General features: G+C 41.3%; 1 protein-coding gene across 1 annotated transcript; it reads left to right on the forward strand.

Annotated features, from left to right (window-relative positions):
- Positions 1-317: 317 nt before the first annotated feature.
- igsf10 (immunoglobulin superfamily, member 10) lies at positions 318-12,904 on the forward strand. The gene is made up of 10 exons (XM_080459558.1): positions 318-521; positions 1,085-1,376; positions 2,874-3,003; positions 3,939-4,329; positions 4,758-5,522; positions 5,656-7,410; positions 7,520-9,064; positions 9,162-10,065; positions 10,838-11,204; positions 11,295-12,904. The coding sequence occupies exons 2-10, from the start codon at positions 1,174-1,176 to the stop codon at positions 12,843-12,845; spliced, it is 7,611 nt and encodes a 2,536-aa protein (XP_080315684.1). The 5' UTR covers positions 318-521; positions 1,085-1,173; the 3' UTR covers positions 12,846-12,904.
- The last annotated feature ends 1,345 nt before the right edge of the window (positions 12,905-14,249 follow it).

Raw genomic sequence — 14,249 nt, forward strand, 5'->3', positions numbered from 1 at the left:
TCTTTTAATGTAATAAAGAAGTAGGATCAAGTCAAAATCAGAAACTAACTAATAAATATCATCAGGGAAAGATCTTCTTTTGAAAGCTTTTTTTTTTTTTTTCATTGCACAACCATTTTTATGACTTTCTCTTAGAACCTAATCACATAAGTCAAACGTTATTGTCTTGGCACTACTAAACTTTTGCCCTTAGTAACACAAGTTGGGTCATGTTTTTTGTGTGTTTTCTTTGGCCTTCAACAGGCCCTCGAAAAGGAGGTCTCTTACGGGGAGACCACCTCCCTCAGTATAACACGGTTGCATTACAGAAGCTCAGGGGGCGGAGGAGGACAGACAGAAGCGTGTGCCGGACTGCGGGCGCCCACACAGACCTGCTCTCGTCCCACTGCGCTCTACACACCACTGGAGGAATGAGTCTGGACTACTGAAAACCTACTGTGGATTTTACACTCTTTTGATTGGGGGTTTTGCTGTTTTGCACCTGCAGCAGAAACACTTCTTTGGAAAGTCACTCATGAGTGGTGAGGGGGAAGCATTTCTCATGGTTTAAAACGTACAGTCTTTTCAGCTGTTGTCAGAATTTTGCATGCGTGTATTTATGTGCATGCTGATTTCCGCTTTAAGAGTGCATGAATACTAAAAACACCATCCTTCATAAATTATGAATGGAAATATTCAACTTCTGATACAAGAACAGCAATAAAAAAATAAAAAAAAACAACTATCCATCTTCCTGATGTGAGCTTGCCTGCAGCATGAAAATAAAAACCAGCTTATGTTTGTAGATTTTTGTTAGTTTGTAGTATATAGTTAAAGCCAAAAATGCTGGTATGTATTCAAGGAAGTATTTAATAGGGTTCTTATTTTTATGCTGCAGGCAAGCTCACATCAGTGAGATGGATAGTTTTTTGTAAAAAAAAAAAAAATGTTTTTCTTATTGCTGTTCTTGTTGAAGAAGTATGTTTGCAGGTGGTTTTCCAGTCACAATCTCACTTTGGGTGTCACGGCTTCGTGCCGAACCTTTTCATGTCTTATGTTTCCTACTTGTCAAAAGACCTGATCTTGTCCATCCCTCTCTCTTCAGGTGGGTTTCATTAGACGTTCAGGACTAAGTGCAGCCCCCCCCCCCCTCCCCCTGTCAGCCGTGGAGCTGACGCTTCATCTCCGTGCACAATGAGTGTGTGTGTCTGCAGCGCTTCCTACCTGCAGAGGTGGCTGTTCACAGCTCTGTTGTTCCTGGCTGCTGTGATGCCATCGAGCGCCGACTGCCCCAAATCCTGCGCCTGCAATGTCCCCACTGAGGTGCACTGTACCTTCAGATACCTGACCGCAGTACCTGACCGCATCCAGCCAGCTGTGGAAAGAATCAACCTTGGGTGAGTGTTGCTTTCTTCCAGCATTTAGCAGACTGGATAACTGGAAGTGTTTGGAATGATTGGTTTAGGCCACATGTGGGGTAAAGGGGGGGTGCAAGGAAAATATTGACCATTCACAAATAACTATTGTTAACTCCCGGTACTTTTTCCTGTGAAAACAGGGCCATATAATGGGCTGTCTATGAGTAAGCGGAAAGAGAGAAAGTCCAAGTGTGTAATTCATCTGGAAGGTCGAGCTGGAGCTTTCAGCTTCGATTGTCAGAGGTTTAATTTTTTTTCTCCCAAAGTTTATTAACAACTCAACAGTATACAAACAATCGGGACGTTTGCTTCTAATCACTGTGAATATCTAAAACAGACAAATGAAACAGAATCAGGTCAAAGAAAAAAAGAAAGAACGATAGGTTATACGAAGAAAAATACCTTTCTATAAAAGTACACTGTAAAAAGCTCAGTATAACAGTTCAGCAATGTTGTACTTTTTTTGTTCAGCAGTGAAGCAGCATTTTTAGCTGTAAAAGTGATTTTAAGGATAATTTTAATGTATGGATAAAAATAAAAACCTACTGTGCAATTACAGCTTTCATAATGAATTTGAGATCGCAAATATTTGCGTTGGTAGAGTGAAATGTGTCAGACAAAGGATGTTGGAGACGGACGAAGACCTGCAGAGAAGATTCAGAGATGGTATAGGTGATATAAAGCTGGAGCACATAGGGGATAGGGCAGTGGGTCCCATGAAGCTTTAGAGGGGGTGCAGCAACAGGACAAATCTGGAGGTGAGGAAAAATTCCTTTTCCACTTGAACCCTTGGGAAAGGGTGCGATGGAGGAAGATCATCCGTTGATGGAATAAGATGAATAGAACAAAACCAAGCAAGAAGAACAAGAAGAGAAATATAACATACTTTTTTAAGTTGGACGTTATAGGGAGCTGCCAGATATAGCAGTGTGAGTGTAATTTAAGAGAGATACTTAATCTGCACACAAATAGAATTTTCGTTCTCTTTGGGCATGAGGATAAATCAGAGTCAGCTCTTGAAAATCTGCTTTCCTACAGGAAACTCTTTGTTTGATTCCTTTGGAGTGGAGCTTTTCTCCAAGTTCTTATTAAAGTAACAATGTATCAAATTTCTTCAATGAAAAAAATCACCGCTAACATTTGAACATCCAAATCTTTCAGACTGATTGTGTGATAAGAGATAAGACGTGATGCAAACAGCTGGTGAATCTGTTTGATTGACATTAATGTCTCCGTAGTGACAACCAAATCTCCTGCCCTTTACTTTTCACATGTGCTATCATGGTAAACTGAGATATAATTGGATTAAAAAAAGAATTGAGAAATTAAGTTATCTTATCTCATTAAATATTTGATTTGTATTTTATGTATCTTGAGGAAAATTTGGGGCCAAATATCAATTTGTTAACCAATTTTGTCATTTGATAATAATCAACCAAAGTTTTTTTTTTTTTTTCTGTTTTTCGCTGCCATTAGGTACAACAGTATACCAGTCCTGAGAGAAAATGACTTTTCAGGACTTGAGAACGTGGAGCTGGTGATGCTGCACAGCAACAGTATACACAGTATTGAAGACAGAGCCTTCAAAGACCTCAAGTCATTGCAGGTAACATAATAGCTGCTGGCATAATCTGGTCTGGTTTTACATTTAATGACTTACAATCATCAAATTGCTGAAAGGGAATTGTTCATCGATTGTAAATAATTTTCCAGAGATAGCCTAAAATGAGGCATTGCACCAGTACAAAGGAAAATACATGTTTGTTTTTTTTCTTCAAAACACTATTCAAAAAATTCATTATCCTCATCTTTAAAAACTTTATAATCAAAACAGACAGATAAATGGGCCATGTATTTAGGGTAAAATCGAATAGTATTGACTGATTTTACTTAAACCTTACTTAAATGACTGCATATATATATGTGTCTATATATATATATATATATATATATATATATATATATATATACATACATATCAATTGTAAAACATTGATATTGATGTCAGGAGATTACGCACATCCTCAAAAGAGTTAGACAACATCGTATATAACAGAGGCAAGCAAGTGACCATCACTAATGCTGCTTTCCAGTTGCCTTGTACAGTACTTGAAAAGTCCAAGCTGTTTTCTGTGTGGTTTAAAGAATTTTTTATTTATTTATTTATTTTAAGCAATTTTATTCTTTGTCAGGAATTCTGAGCAGTAGTGGCAACTGGACCGTAGCATAAGTAATGACTCAGAAAATAGAGCTGCCTCAATTACTTATTGGCTCAAACTTTTACATCTAAAAACCACAAGCTTCACCCAACGGATAGTAATCTTTCCTTTTCGAGTGAAAACAGTGATAAATATTATATATCACTTATGTTTACTTTATGCAAATAACGATCGACAAAAAAATTGGAACGCTTGTATTTGTCTCTGCTAAACAATCACACAATTCATCTAGACATAAATGTATTGTTGTCTCTGGATATAATTGTCTGAAGTCATCAATGTTTAAACAAACGTCTCCAGCTTCTCAACTCTGTTGTTACAGGTCCTGAAGATGTCATACAATAGAGTCAAGACAATCAACAAAGAGACCTTCAAAGGCTTGGACAGCGTACTGAGACTTCACATTGATCACAACCACATTGAGTTTATTAGCCCAGAAGCCTTCTTTGGCCTGACCAAGCTCCAATTGGTCCATCTGGAGGGGAACCGGCTGCAGCAGCTTCACCCAGACACATTCATCACACTGAGGCACAGCCAGGTTTTCAAGGTATCCTCAGTGAGAAGCATCCACCTCTCGGACAACCTCCTGAGCAGGCTGCCAGCAGATATTTTCTCAGGGTGCAGCCAACTGGAGAACCTCTTCCTCCATGGAAATCCCTGGACATGTGACTGCAACATGAAGTGGTTCTCAGACTGGACACACAAGAACACGGGTGAGCAGTACACATTTCTAAATATGCAATGCTGTGCTATCTTTCCATCATTTGCCAATCATTATATTTGATATTGTAATTTCTAGAAAAATCAAGGTTTATAGAAGGAAAAATTTTTTCTGAATCTCACCAAACTGCCAGCTCTGAAAAGACGGATTTGTTAAAGCTACCCAGATTGTAAATAATAGTGAACAGGATAGTTACCCAAGGAAGAGGACATATCCAATGAAAATATTTGTCATTCATTATCCTATCATTTCAGATCTCTCTAATGCAAAAGTCAATATTACATCGCTGTATGATGATATTTATCCCTGCTGGTTCAGTTTACAAAATAATTTTGGTTTGGCTGCCACACAATATAGAGACTCTAAATGTTCTTTTCTTGCAAGCTAATAAATTCTACACTGCTTTGTAACTGTTTCCAGGTGTGTTGAAATGCAAGCGAGACAGGAGATATCCAAGTGGCCAGCTGTGTCCTGTTTGTGAAAATCCTTCCCCTCACCACAACGAAGCTCTAGCACGTCTCCAAAGTGATTTTTATACTTGCTCCAAACCATGGATCCACCCTAATCTGAAGCAAAAAAACATCAGCATGGATGAAGGGGACTTCACTCCTGTTTCCCCCAAGGACTTCGTTGCACCTTTAGGCTCCATACAAATGAACATAACTGACCAATTTCACTATGATGCCAGTCTGTTCTGCACCGTCCAGAGGCCTACTGCATTCCAGGACTTGACACAAACTATTGAAGTGGAAGAAGGAAACAATGTCACTGTGTTTACCGCTGGCATAACTACATATTTAGTGTGTAATATAAATGATGAACACATCCAGCAACTGTGGCAGATCCTGGCTGCCTACAGTGACTCCCCTATGAGGCTGGAGAGAGGTTTGCTGCTGGCCAGAAGCCCAGAAATGGTGTACAGATATAATCAGTTGAAAACAGATGGAGAAGAAGAAATAAACACCAACATTAAAGCCGATATTAAAACCTCTCCTGCATGGCTAATGCAAGGACAGTTAAGCTTGCAGCTTGACCGGACTACTACCACCTTCTCTACTCTTCATATAAAATATCAGTCTGTGGTAAACCTACGATTGGATAATATATCGTCTAAACGGGACCGCTATTCATGGGCTATGATCAAGCGAGATAATCGAACCAAGACTGAACACACTGTACTCACAGGTAGGAATCACACTTTACAATCTTTCATGAAACTCTTCGATGATGCATCATCGTCACCGGACTCGCTCTTATTTTTTTTACTTTATACGCTTTTTATTGTAACTGTAATGAAATATTTTACTTTGTAACATAGGTGGAGTGGCACAGTTGAGCTGTCAAGTCCAGGGTGAACCAAAGCCGATGTTGGAGTGGATTTTACCAGATGGGAGTAAGGTCAGAGCTCCATACTCCAGTGAGGACCGAAGGATCATGATCACAACTGAAGGGAAGCTCACTGTCCGAGGTGCGGATGCCTCAGACACAGGCCTCTACTGGTGCATTGCTACAAACTACCTGGATGCAGACATCCTAACTTTTCGAGTGACAGTTTTGTCCCCGGATGTGGAAGAAGCAGAAGTGAACGGCATCCAAGTCTCGCAGCCTCTGGATGGAAATTTGATCTTTCACTGTGGCTCCTCTGGGAGCCCAGAACCCTTTGTATCATGGATTCTACCAGATCATTCAGTATTGGACAAGTTTAATGGCAACGGAAAAGTGTCTGAGAACGGAACGCTGTTCATTCAAGGTGTCACAGAGAGACATCGAGGATTTTACAGATGTTTGGTTGCCAATCACTTGGGGGTCGACCTGCTTGTATCTCAGGTGATTGTGACTGAAGAAAGGCCTGAGAAAGGGACAAGTTTGGGCAGTGATGGGTCAAGAATAATTTCAGAGTTTGAAATGGATTCTAGCTTGACAGAAAATACTGCCAGCGTCAGTGAGAATCCCTCTTCTGATTTTGCTGACAAAACAAGCCAGGAATCAAGGACCATCACATCGGATCGACCTTACCCCCGACAAAGGTCGCACAGTAGAGGAGGTTCGGGAAGTAGACTGGGATCGCGAAGAAGGGGGTCAGTCCGCAACAGACACACCTGGAGTGGTCGGGTGTTTGATAAAGCTTCAAGGAAAGTAGACCCACAAAAATTTGCAGAATTTGTGAAGAAAGCTCAGAGCGGCTCCAGAGATACGACTGACACAGAAAAAGAAAAAGTAAAAAAATATTACTCACACACTGGAGTTTCTGGTGATGATGAAATTGGATCTGGTGAAGGTCATGAGGACTATCTCATTGCTGTGACAAAGGTAGTCAAACCAACAACAAATGGTTTACCACAAACATTTACAACCACTCAGAAAAATGATGACGTTGACATAGAAAAGTCATCTCGGGCTCATATCGACTCAAGCGAAATTTCAGAAGATAGTAACTGGCCAACAACAGAGTCCTATATGCAGTCAGATTCCTCAACCGTTGTGTCTGAGTCCATGTTCACACACGTTCCAAATGTTGTTGGGACTACAGATTCAGATGTTTTGGAAAGAGCCAGCAAACCACTCTCAAACACACACCCAGTTAATCTTAAACTTACAGTTACAGACACTTCGCAAGAAACTCAAATCCAGTTTTCAGGAGACCTACCTTCAGAACAGGAGACATCCACGGGAGCAACGCTGCCATTAACTACAGATCCTAATGTCACTCCAATGCAGGATGGGCCTGGCTCAGTAGAAGTGGTTATCCATGAAGACCCTGAAAGTCAAACCACGTTCACATCAGTCACTACTACAGAGAGACAACAGGACGAGATTACCTTTCACACTACTCAGACAATAAAATCACCTAGGCTACCTGCGGGCTCCACCATCATATCCCGGCAGCATATCCATATTATTCCTCGAAAAAACAGCAGAGGAGGAGGAGGTAGGAGGCCATTCCAAGGTCGCCGGAGGATCATCAAACCAAACAAGATTACTGATATACAATCTTTTATCAATAAATTGAAACAGCCGACTCTCAAGAAGGAAGGAAATGCCACTGTGCCTTACAGTATTGAAATGACGACAGGTAAGACAGAAAAAATTTGCTCATTTTGTACTTCATTTGTTTGTATGTTCAGAGTTATGTCATGCAGCATGATGAGTTATCTATTTGTGTTTATTGTCCATTTTCTCAGACTGTGACTGTGATGAAGACAAAAAGAAGACAATGACAAATGATCTGCAGGTGGTCACATCAACAGTTTCCTCCAGTCCATCTTCACACAAAACAAAGAGACCTGTGTCCACACAAAGAAGTTCAACTTTCCCAAACCATTACATTACTTTAAGTGTTCCCTCCACCTATACCGAGTCGAAATCGGAAGTTTCCAGGGAGTACTTTACATCTGCTGATGCTCCTGAGTTTGCCCCTACAGTTGATTCCTTGACCACAAAAAAAGGAACAGTATTCACCACAACTTCTACTACCGCCGCTTCTAAAGTTATCCGTGGAAGAATACCTTGGAACAGGCTGTTTAGTGGAAGAGAGAAAGAAAAGATACTGGGCAGGCTAAAGAGGCCATTCAGCACCCCAAAACCCTCAATGGCTACCAGAACTACTACAATGACCATAACCACAGCTCCTGCCACTATGCCCACAACCACAGCAAACTCGATGGCAGAACCTGAGACTCTGTCACCATCCAGACAAACACAAAGCAAAGAGAGCTCAATAGATGATGACTATGAAGATTTATCCTCTGCGGATTTTGAGTTCACCACACGTGGACCCGGTTTTATCACTATGACTCCTACAGTTTCACCTTATTATTTTAGTTTTTCTACAACAGAAGAAACACCAACAGAGGTGCACACTGTACCTGCTCCCCCTACTGTCAAACCACATTCTGCAGAAGATCTTAATGAATCTTTATTGTCCGGGTCTGGGGGACTACCTGATCATTTTTATGTGATGAGACCAAGGCCTGGCGGTAAAAAAGGATGGCAAGGAGAAAGAAAGAAGCCATTTATGGGCAGGGGCCCCTTCACAAAACCTGGAATTACTAAAACACACCCTATTACTACAACTGAGACTCCAACTACTGAGGTACCAACTGTGAAAAATACAATGGAAGTAACTGTAGCTGTGACCACTGAGCAAACATCAGAGGAGGAATTTTACTCATATGAAGAATTAGACTGGACATCCAGCAGTATTTCAACATACAAAACCACCAAAACACCTTTGATTACCTCAACTACATACAAACCTACAACAAGGCTGACAGAAGCTCCCACAAAAAGGCCTTACACAACAGCTCAGACCCAAATCCACAGCAATTTTCGACCACCAACAGAGAGGAGCATTGCTACCACCACTCACAGGACACCAATAAGAATCAAACCCACTATGAAAAGCAGTCGTGCCCGAGGCAGTGCTGACAAACGCATTACCTTGGAAACGGTAAACATCCTGACATCTAAGAAGGGTGTAAAGACCCCTGCTCCTCACAACAAGGACATACACAATGCAGTTTCTACTGTTTATAACGCTGAAGTTACTGGTGCCAATATTTTTGGTTTTGAACCCACTACAGACATCATGACAAGCAAACCTAAGATAGTCGGAGGAAATGCAGCAAGCTTTACTGTTTTGTCTGACTCAGATGCATTCCTGCCTTGTGAGGCTGCTGGGAACCCACAGCCGGTTATAACCTGGAAACGTTTCATCTCAAGCACAGGTAAAAGAAATTAAAAAGATAATGTAATTCTGTAGATCTGAATAATTCCTATTAGTTGTGACTGTTCCTAACTTTTTTTGGTCTTTCTGTCCTTAAGGAAACACCATTACCATCAAGGGGAGGATGGGAAAGTTTGATGTATTGAACAATGGAACTCTTTCAATCCAGAATGCCAACATCAAGGACCGTGGCCAATACATTTGCCTAGCTGAGAATCGTTATGGATCAGATAAACTCATTGTCACCCTTTCTGTGGTGGCTTACCCATCTCGCATCCTCGAACCAAAACTGCGTGAGATAAAATCTCACACCGGTCACACTGTGGAGATGAAGTGTAACGCAGAGGGCCGGCCCTTGCCCGTGATATCTTGGATCTTGGCAAACCAAACCCAAGTCAGGGGTGTCAATACAGAGAGAGGAAGAGTGTCTGTGTCTGCCGAGGGGACTCTTGTTATTGAAAATGTGTCTATTTATGACAGAGGTCATTACAAATGCATCGCCAGCAATTCAGCTGGAGCCGACACTGCTACAGTCCGACTGCAGGTGGTGGCAGCTCCACCAGGTATCGTAGAGGAGAAACGCGAGCAGATGAAAGCTCGCACAAACCAGAAGTTGTGGTTACCTTGTACTGGTCATGGCAGCCCTCAGCCCACTATTCATTGGGTACTCAATGATGGATCAGTGGTTCGATCCAACCGACCTTCCGGTGACGCAACAGTTTTTGTGTATGAAAATGGGACTCTTCACATTAAGAGTTTGACTCCAGCGCAGAGTGGAAAGTATGAATGTATCGCTACCAGTTCCACTGGCTCCGAACGAAGAGTGGTGACTCTAACAGTAGAGGCGACCCAGTCACCACCTAAGATAGTGGAGAAATCCAAACACATGACAGAATTGTCGTTCGGGGATCAGTTAATACTTAACTGTTCAGCAACCGGAGATCCTAAACCTAGGATCATGTGGAGGCTGCCTTCTAAAGCTGTGGTGGATCAATGGCACAGGTAAACATGTTGTGAATAACAGGCAGTAATGCATAGAAGATGAGAATATGAGAGGCACAGCAGTGATATATTTATAGCTAAAACAAAAGTGTATTTGAATATATGTGCAGACCCTCTCAACATTTTAGACAGCCCCACCCCTATTAAACAACAGAAATAAATCATAATTTTAACAAAGCTGTTATGTACAATATAATTAAAGGATAGCAAAGTTTTTGTATAACAAAATGTGTTTCTTGTACATATTGATTTTCTAATTATATATATGTAAGGTGCATGTAACAGCTTGTAACTCTTTAAGCAATTATGAAACTTTCAGCTGACAGTGGACATTTGCATAAGAAGAGGAAAACTGAAAAATATTGTATGTGGTTAATGTTTTAGACAGTGATGAAGCATGAACACAAAGCAAAAATATTGGCTCCCCAGTAGTGCAATTTTGTGCAAAAAGCCTGCATCTGTAAACAATTTCTTTAAATAGCTTCAGTGTGTTTGGCATCAGAGCTCACACTTAGCAAGGAGGCTGAAAGTCTTCATTCAAAAAACACATGCAGTGCAAGGATATATTCACTGCAAAAAACCTCAAACCCTTTGTTTACTACTTTATGGAGCAATGTTGTATATGTTTATCTCATTCAGACAGGTAAATTCAGTTTTCCACTGATGCTGTTTATAAAGAATCGTCTAAATACAAATTGTGTGGCCGTACAGTTAATGTGTATATGAAATAATATGTCTCTCTTTTTTTTTTTATACATATATATTTCTCCAGAATGGGCAGCAGAATTCAGGTCCATGGTAATGGAACTCTCATTGTTAACTCCGTCAGCGATAAAGATGCTGGTGACTATCTTTGCGTTGCTCGAAGCAAGATTGGGGATGACCTTCAACTCATGAAGGTCAGTGTGTCAATGAAGCCAGCCAAGATTGAGCCTAAACTCTACGGAAAGAAGAATGTGCCCTTCGGTAATGACTTGAAAGTAGACTGTAAAGCTACAGGAGCACCAAAGCCAGAAATCTCCTGGGGTCTACCAGATGGTACAGTAGTCAACAGCGCTCTGCAGTCGGATGCCAGCAGTGGAGGAGTGCGCACACGTCGCTATACTCTGTTCAACAATGGAACGCTTTATCTAAACCAGGTATTCTGTTTTATTTAGTTAGTCTTCCATGTGAAATCTAAAAATACAGTTAGAATCTTTCCTTACTGTCTCTACTTCATGTCTCTGCAGGTTGGTATGTCAGAGGAAGGGGCATACACCTGCTATGCTGAAAACCAGATGGGCAAAGACGAGATGCACGTACACATCACTGTTGTGACAGCTGCCCCAAAGATACGTCCACCCAGTCAGCCATACATCAGAGTGAAGCCTGGAGGAAACATTCGGTTTGACTGTGAAGCCCTTGGGGAGCCCAAACCGAAGATTTTATGGATGCTTCCTACCAATGACGTAATAGCAGCATCAAATGAACGCTACCTAATGCACGTCAATGGTTCTTTGGATATCAGGGATGTGAAATCAGCTGATGCCGGGGAGTATGTGTGCATGGCCCGCAACCCTGGTGGAGAAAACAACAAGGTTTACACACTTGAAATAGATGGAATTTCACCAGTAATTAATGGCTATCGACAGAACAGGACAGTGATTAAAGATGTAGCACCTAAACACTCCAGAAAGCTCATAGACTGCAACGCTGAGGGAGATCCCACTCCCACTATCACTTGGATTATGCCTGATAACATTTTTTTGAAAGCGCCATATTTTGGCAGTAGGATTAATATTCACTATAATGGGACACTTGAGATTCATAATGTGCGACCGACTGACACAGCAGAGTTTATTTGCCTGGCAAGAAATGATGGAGGAGAAGCGGTAATGGTGGTGCAGCTGGAAGTCACCAGAATGCTCCAACGGCCAATTTTTAAGAACCCCTTCAATGAGCGTGTTGTGTCTCGGCATGGAAAAAACGTCATTCTGAACTGTTCAGCTGATGGGAATCCAATGCCAGAAATCATTTGGATTTTACCTAATGGAACACGGTTAACTGGTGGACCAAACATTGAGTCTTATCACCAAGAACACAGTGATGGGACTTTACTTATCTTTAACCCTCGCAAAGAAGATGCTGGGAAATACCGCTGTGGTGCAAAAAACTCATTGGGATATATTGAGAAGCTGATCATTTTGGATATTGGGCAGAAGCCTTACATTCTTACACGGCCAAGGGGCATCATAAGCAGTGTTTCTGGAGAACCCCTTTTCCTTCACTGTCTATCTGATGGGAATCCCAGACCCAGAATCTACTGGACCATTCCTGGTGGCCACACTCTGACTAGACCTCAGGTCCTTGGGCGGTACCAGTTGCTAGAAAACGGTACTTTAGTTGTTCATGATGCAACGCTCCATGACCGAGGAAACTACATCTGCAGGGCTCGGAACGAGGCTGGGGAGGCTGGACTCACCATCCCTGTAGTTATCATTGGCTATCCTCCAAGGATCACCACAGGACCACCTCCCAGTGTGAGGGCAGTGGCTGGGACACCCATTCAGCTCAGCTGCGTTGCCACTGGTATCCCCAAACCACAGATCACTTGGGAGCTTCCTGATCATTCAGTTCTCTCAGCAACAGATCAGGGAGGCCAGACAGGTGGTAAGCTGTTCCACCCTCAAGGGACCCTTATCATTCAAAAGCCCACAATATCAGACTCAGGCACATATAAATGCCAGGCCAAAAACCACCTTGGTACGGATTCAAAAGGCACGTACGTACTTGTGTTGTGAGAGGAAAAAAAAAAAACGAGCGAAAATTGTCTGCCCAAATGTAAATATTAACATCGTCATGGTTACAGTACCTGGGACCTGCGGGGTACAAGCCTTGTGAAATATTTATGAAAAGAAGTCCCAAACATGGATTTGAAAAATAAACAGAGCACAAAAAGAAAACAGAAACACACTTTATAAAAGGGTAAATGTGCCCTTTTTTGACTGAGAAACTCTGCTTGGGGCTGCAAATTCATTGAAAATTTTGGAACTTCGGGTCTCGATATTCCCAGTTGCTTCTCATTTAGTGAAGGTCCATTGGGGTGAAAAGGACCAGTAAACAGAGCCAATCCGTAGATACTATTACAACACACAAACAGAGGGAACAAAAGGGGCAAACAAAGCTCCCAACGAGGTTTCATTTCCCATTATTACTTTGTTACTTGGCAGCAAATGAAAGGGGTGGGCACGGTAGTCTATTCAGTGAGATATTTCTCAAAGGTAATTCAGTGAATTTCACTTTTAAGATGTAGTTTTGCTCTGAAAACCTCCCGGGCTTGCCTTACACTGGACAGTTCAGTGCATTTTGTTCCAGATCCACATCCGAGTTCCCGATCATACTTTCTGCATAATAGTGAGACTTTCAAACAGATTCCTTTATGTCTATTTGCAGCACAATAATAAGCACAAAGGCAGACAATCTATTGTGTTGTACACAAGAATTTACAGTAATGTTATACATTATGTTTATCTGTATTAATACAGTATATGTATATCTATTTGTAGTATCTACTTTATCAAAACATGGGAGTAAAAGATGTTAAACTACACCCTTTCATTGTAGTGTTTTTATTGTCCTATTTGCTTTATTTAAATGCTTTGAAATGAGACATGTAACATGCTTCTGAGAAATATGGTAAGGAATTTTCACAACTCTACTGATTTTGCCTTGTGGTTGCCTTGTTGCTATGAAAGTCATTAGATTTACCCAGTTGTACCTCCTTTTCCAGCTGTGAAAATAACTCTTTCCTCGGCTCTTCAGTGTGGGGAACCCACAGGGGAGCCTTTGGTTTTTGCGATTGTGTCCTGACTTCTGTGCCCTGATGCCAATTAAAATGAAGGATAGTGGAGAAGGTAGAAACACGAGAGTAAAAGAGAAATGTATTTCTAATGTAGATATACCTGTAATTAATGAGTTTGCATTCCTGCTTTCATTTTCTTGTGTTGATAATAAAATCCAACACAGTACAGCTGAGACTGTTATTTACAGCCTGACATGAAATTATCTTTACTCTGTCACCAAATGTATTTGATGGCTTTCAGCAAATTTGCACCTAAGAAAGAGTTGAAATTTGTTTTACCCCAAGACATCTTTTCTCTTAAAGGCAACAAGTGGAAACAGTGTATGAGTAAATTGCACTGAAT

This window comes from Lipophrys pholis (genome assembly GCF_963383615.2).
Source record: "Lipophrys pholis genome assembly, chromosome: 3".
Lineage (NCBI taxonomy): Eukaryota > Metazoa > Chordata > Actinopteri > Blenniiformes > Blenniidae > Lipophrys > Lipophrys pholis.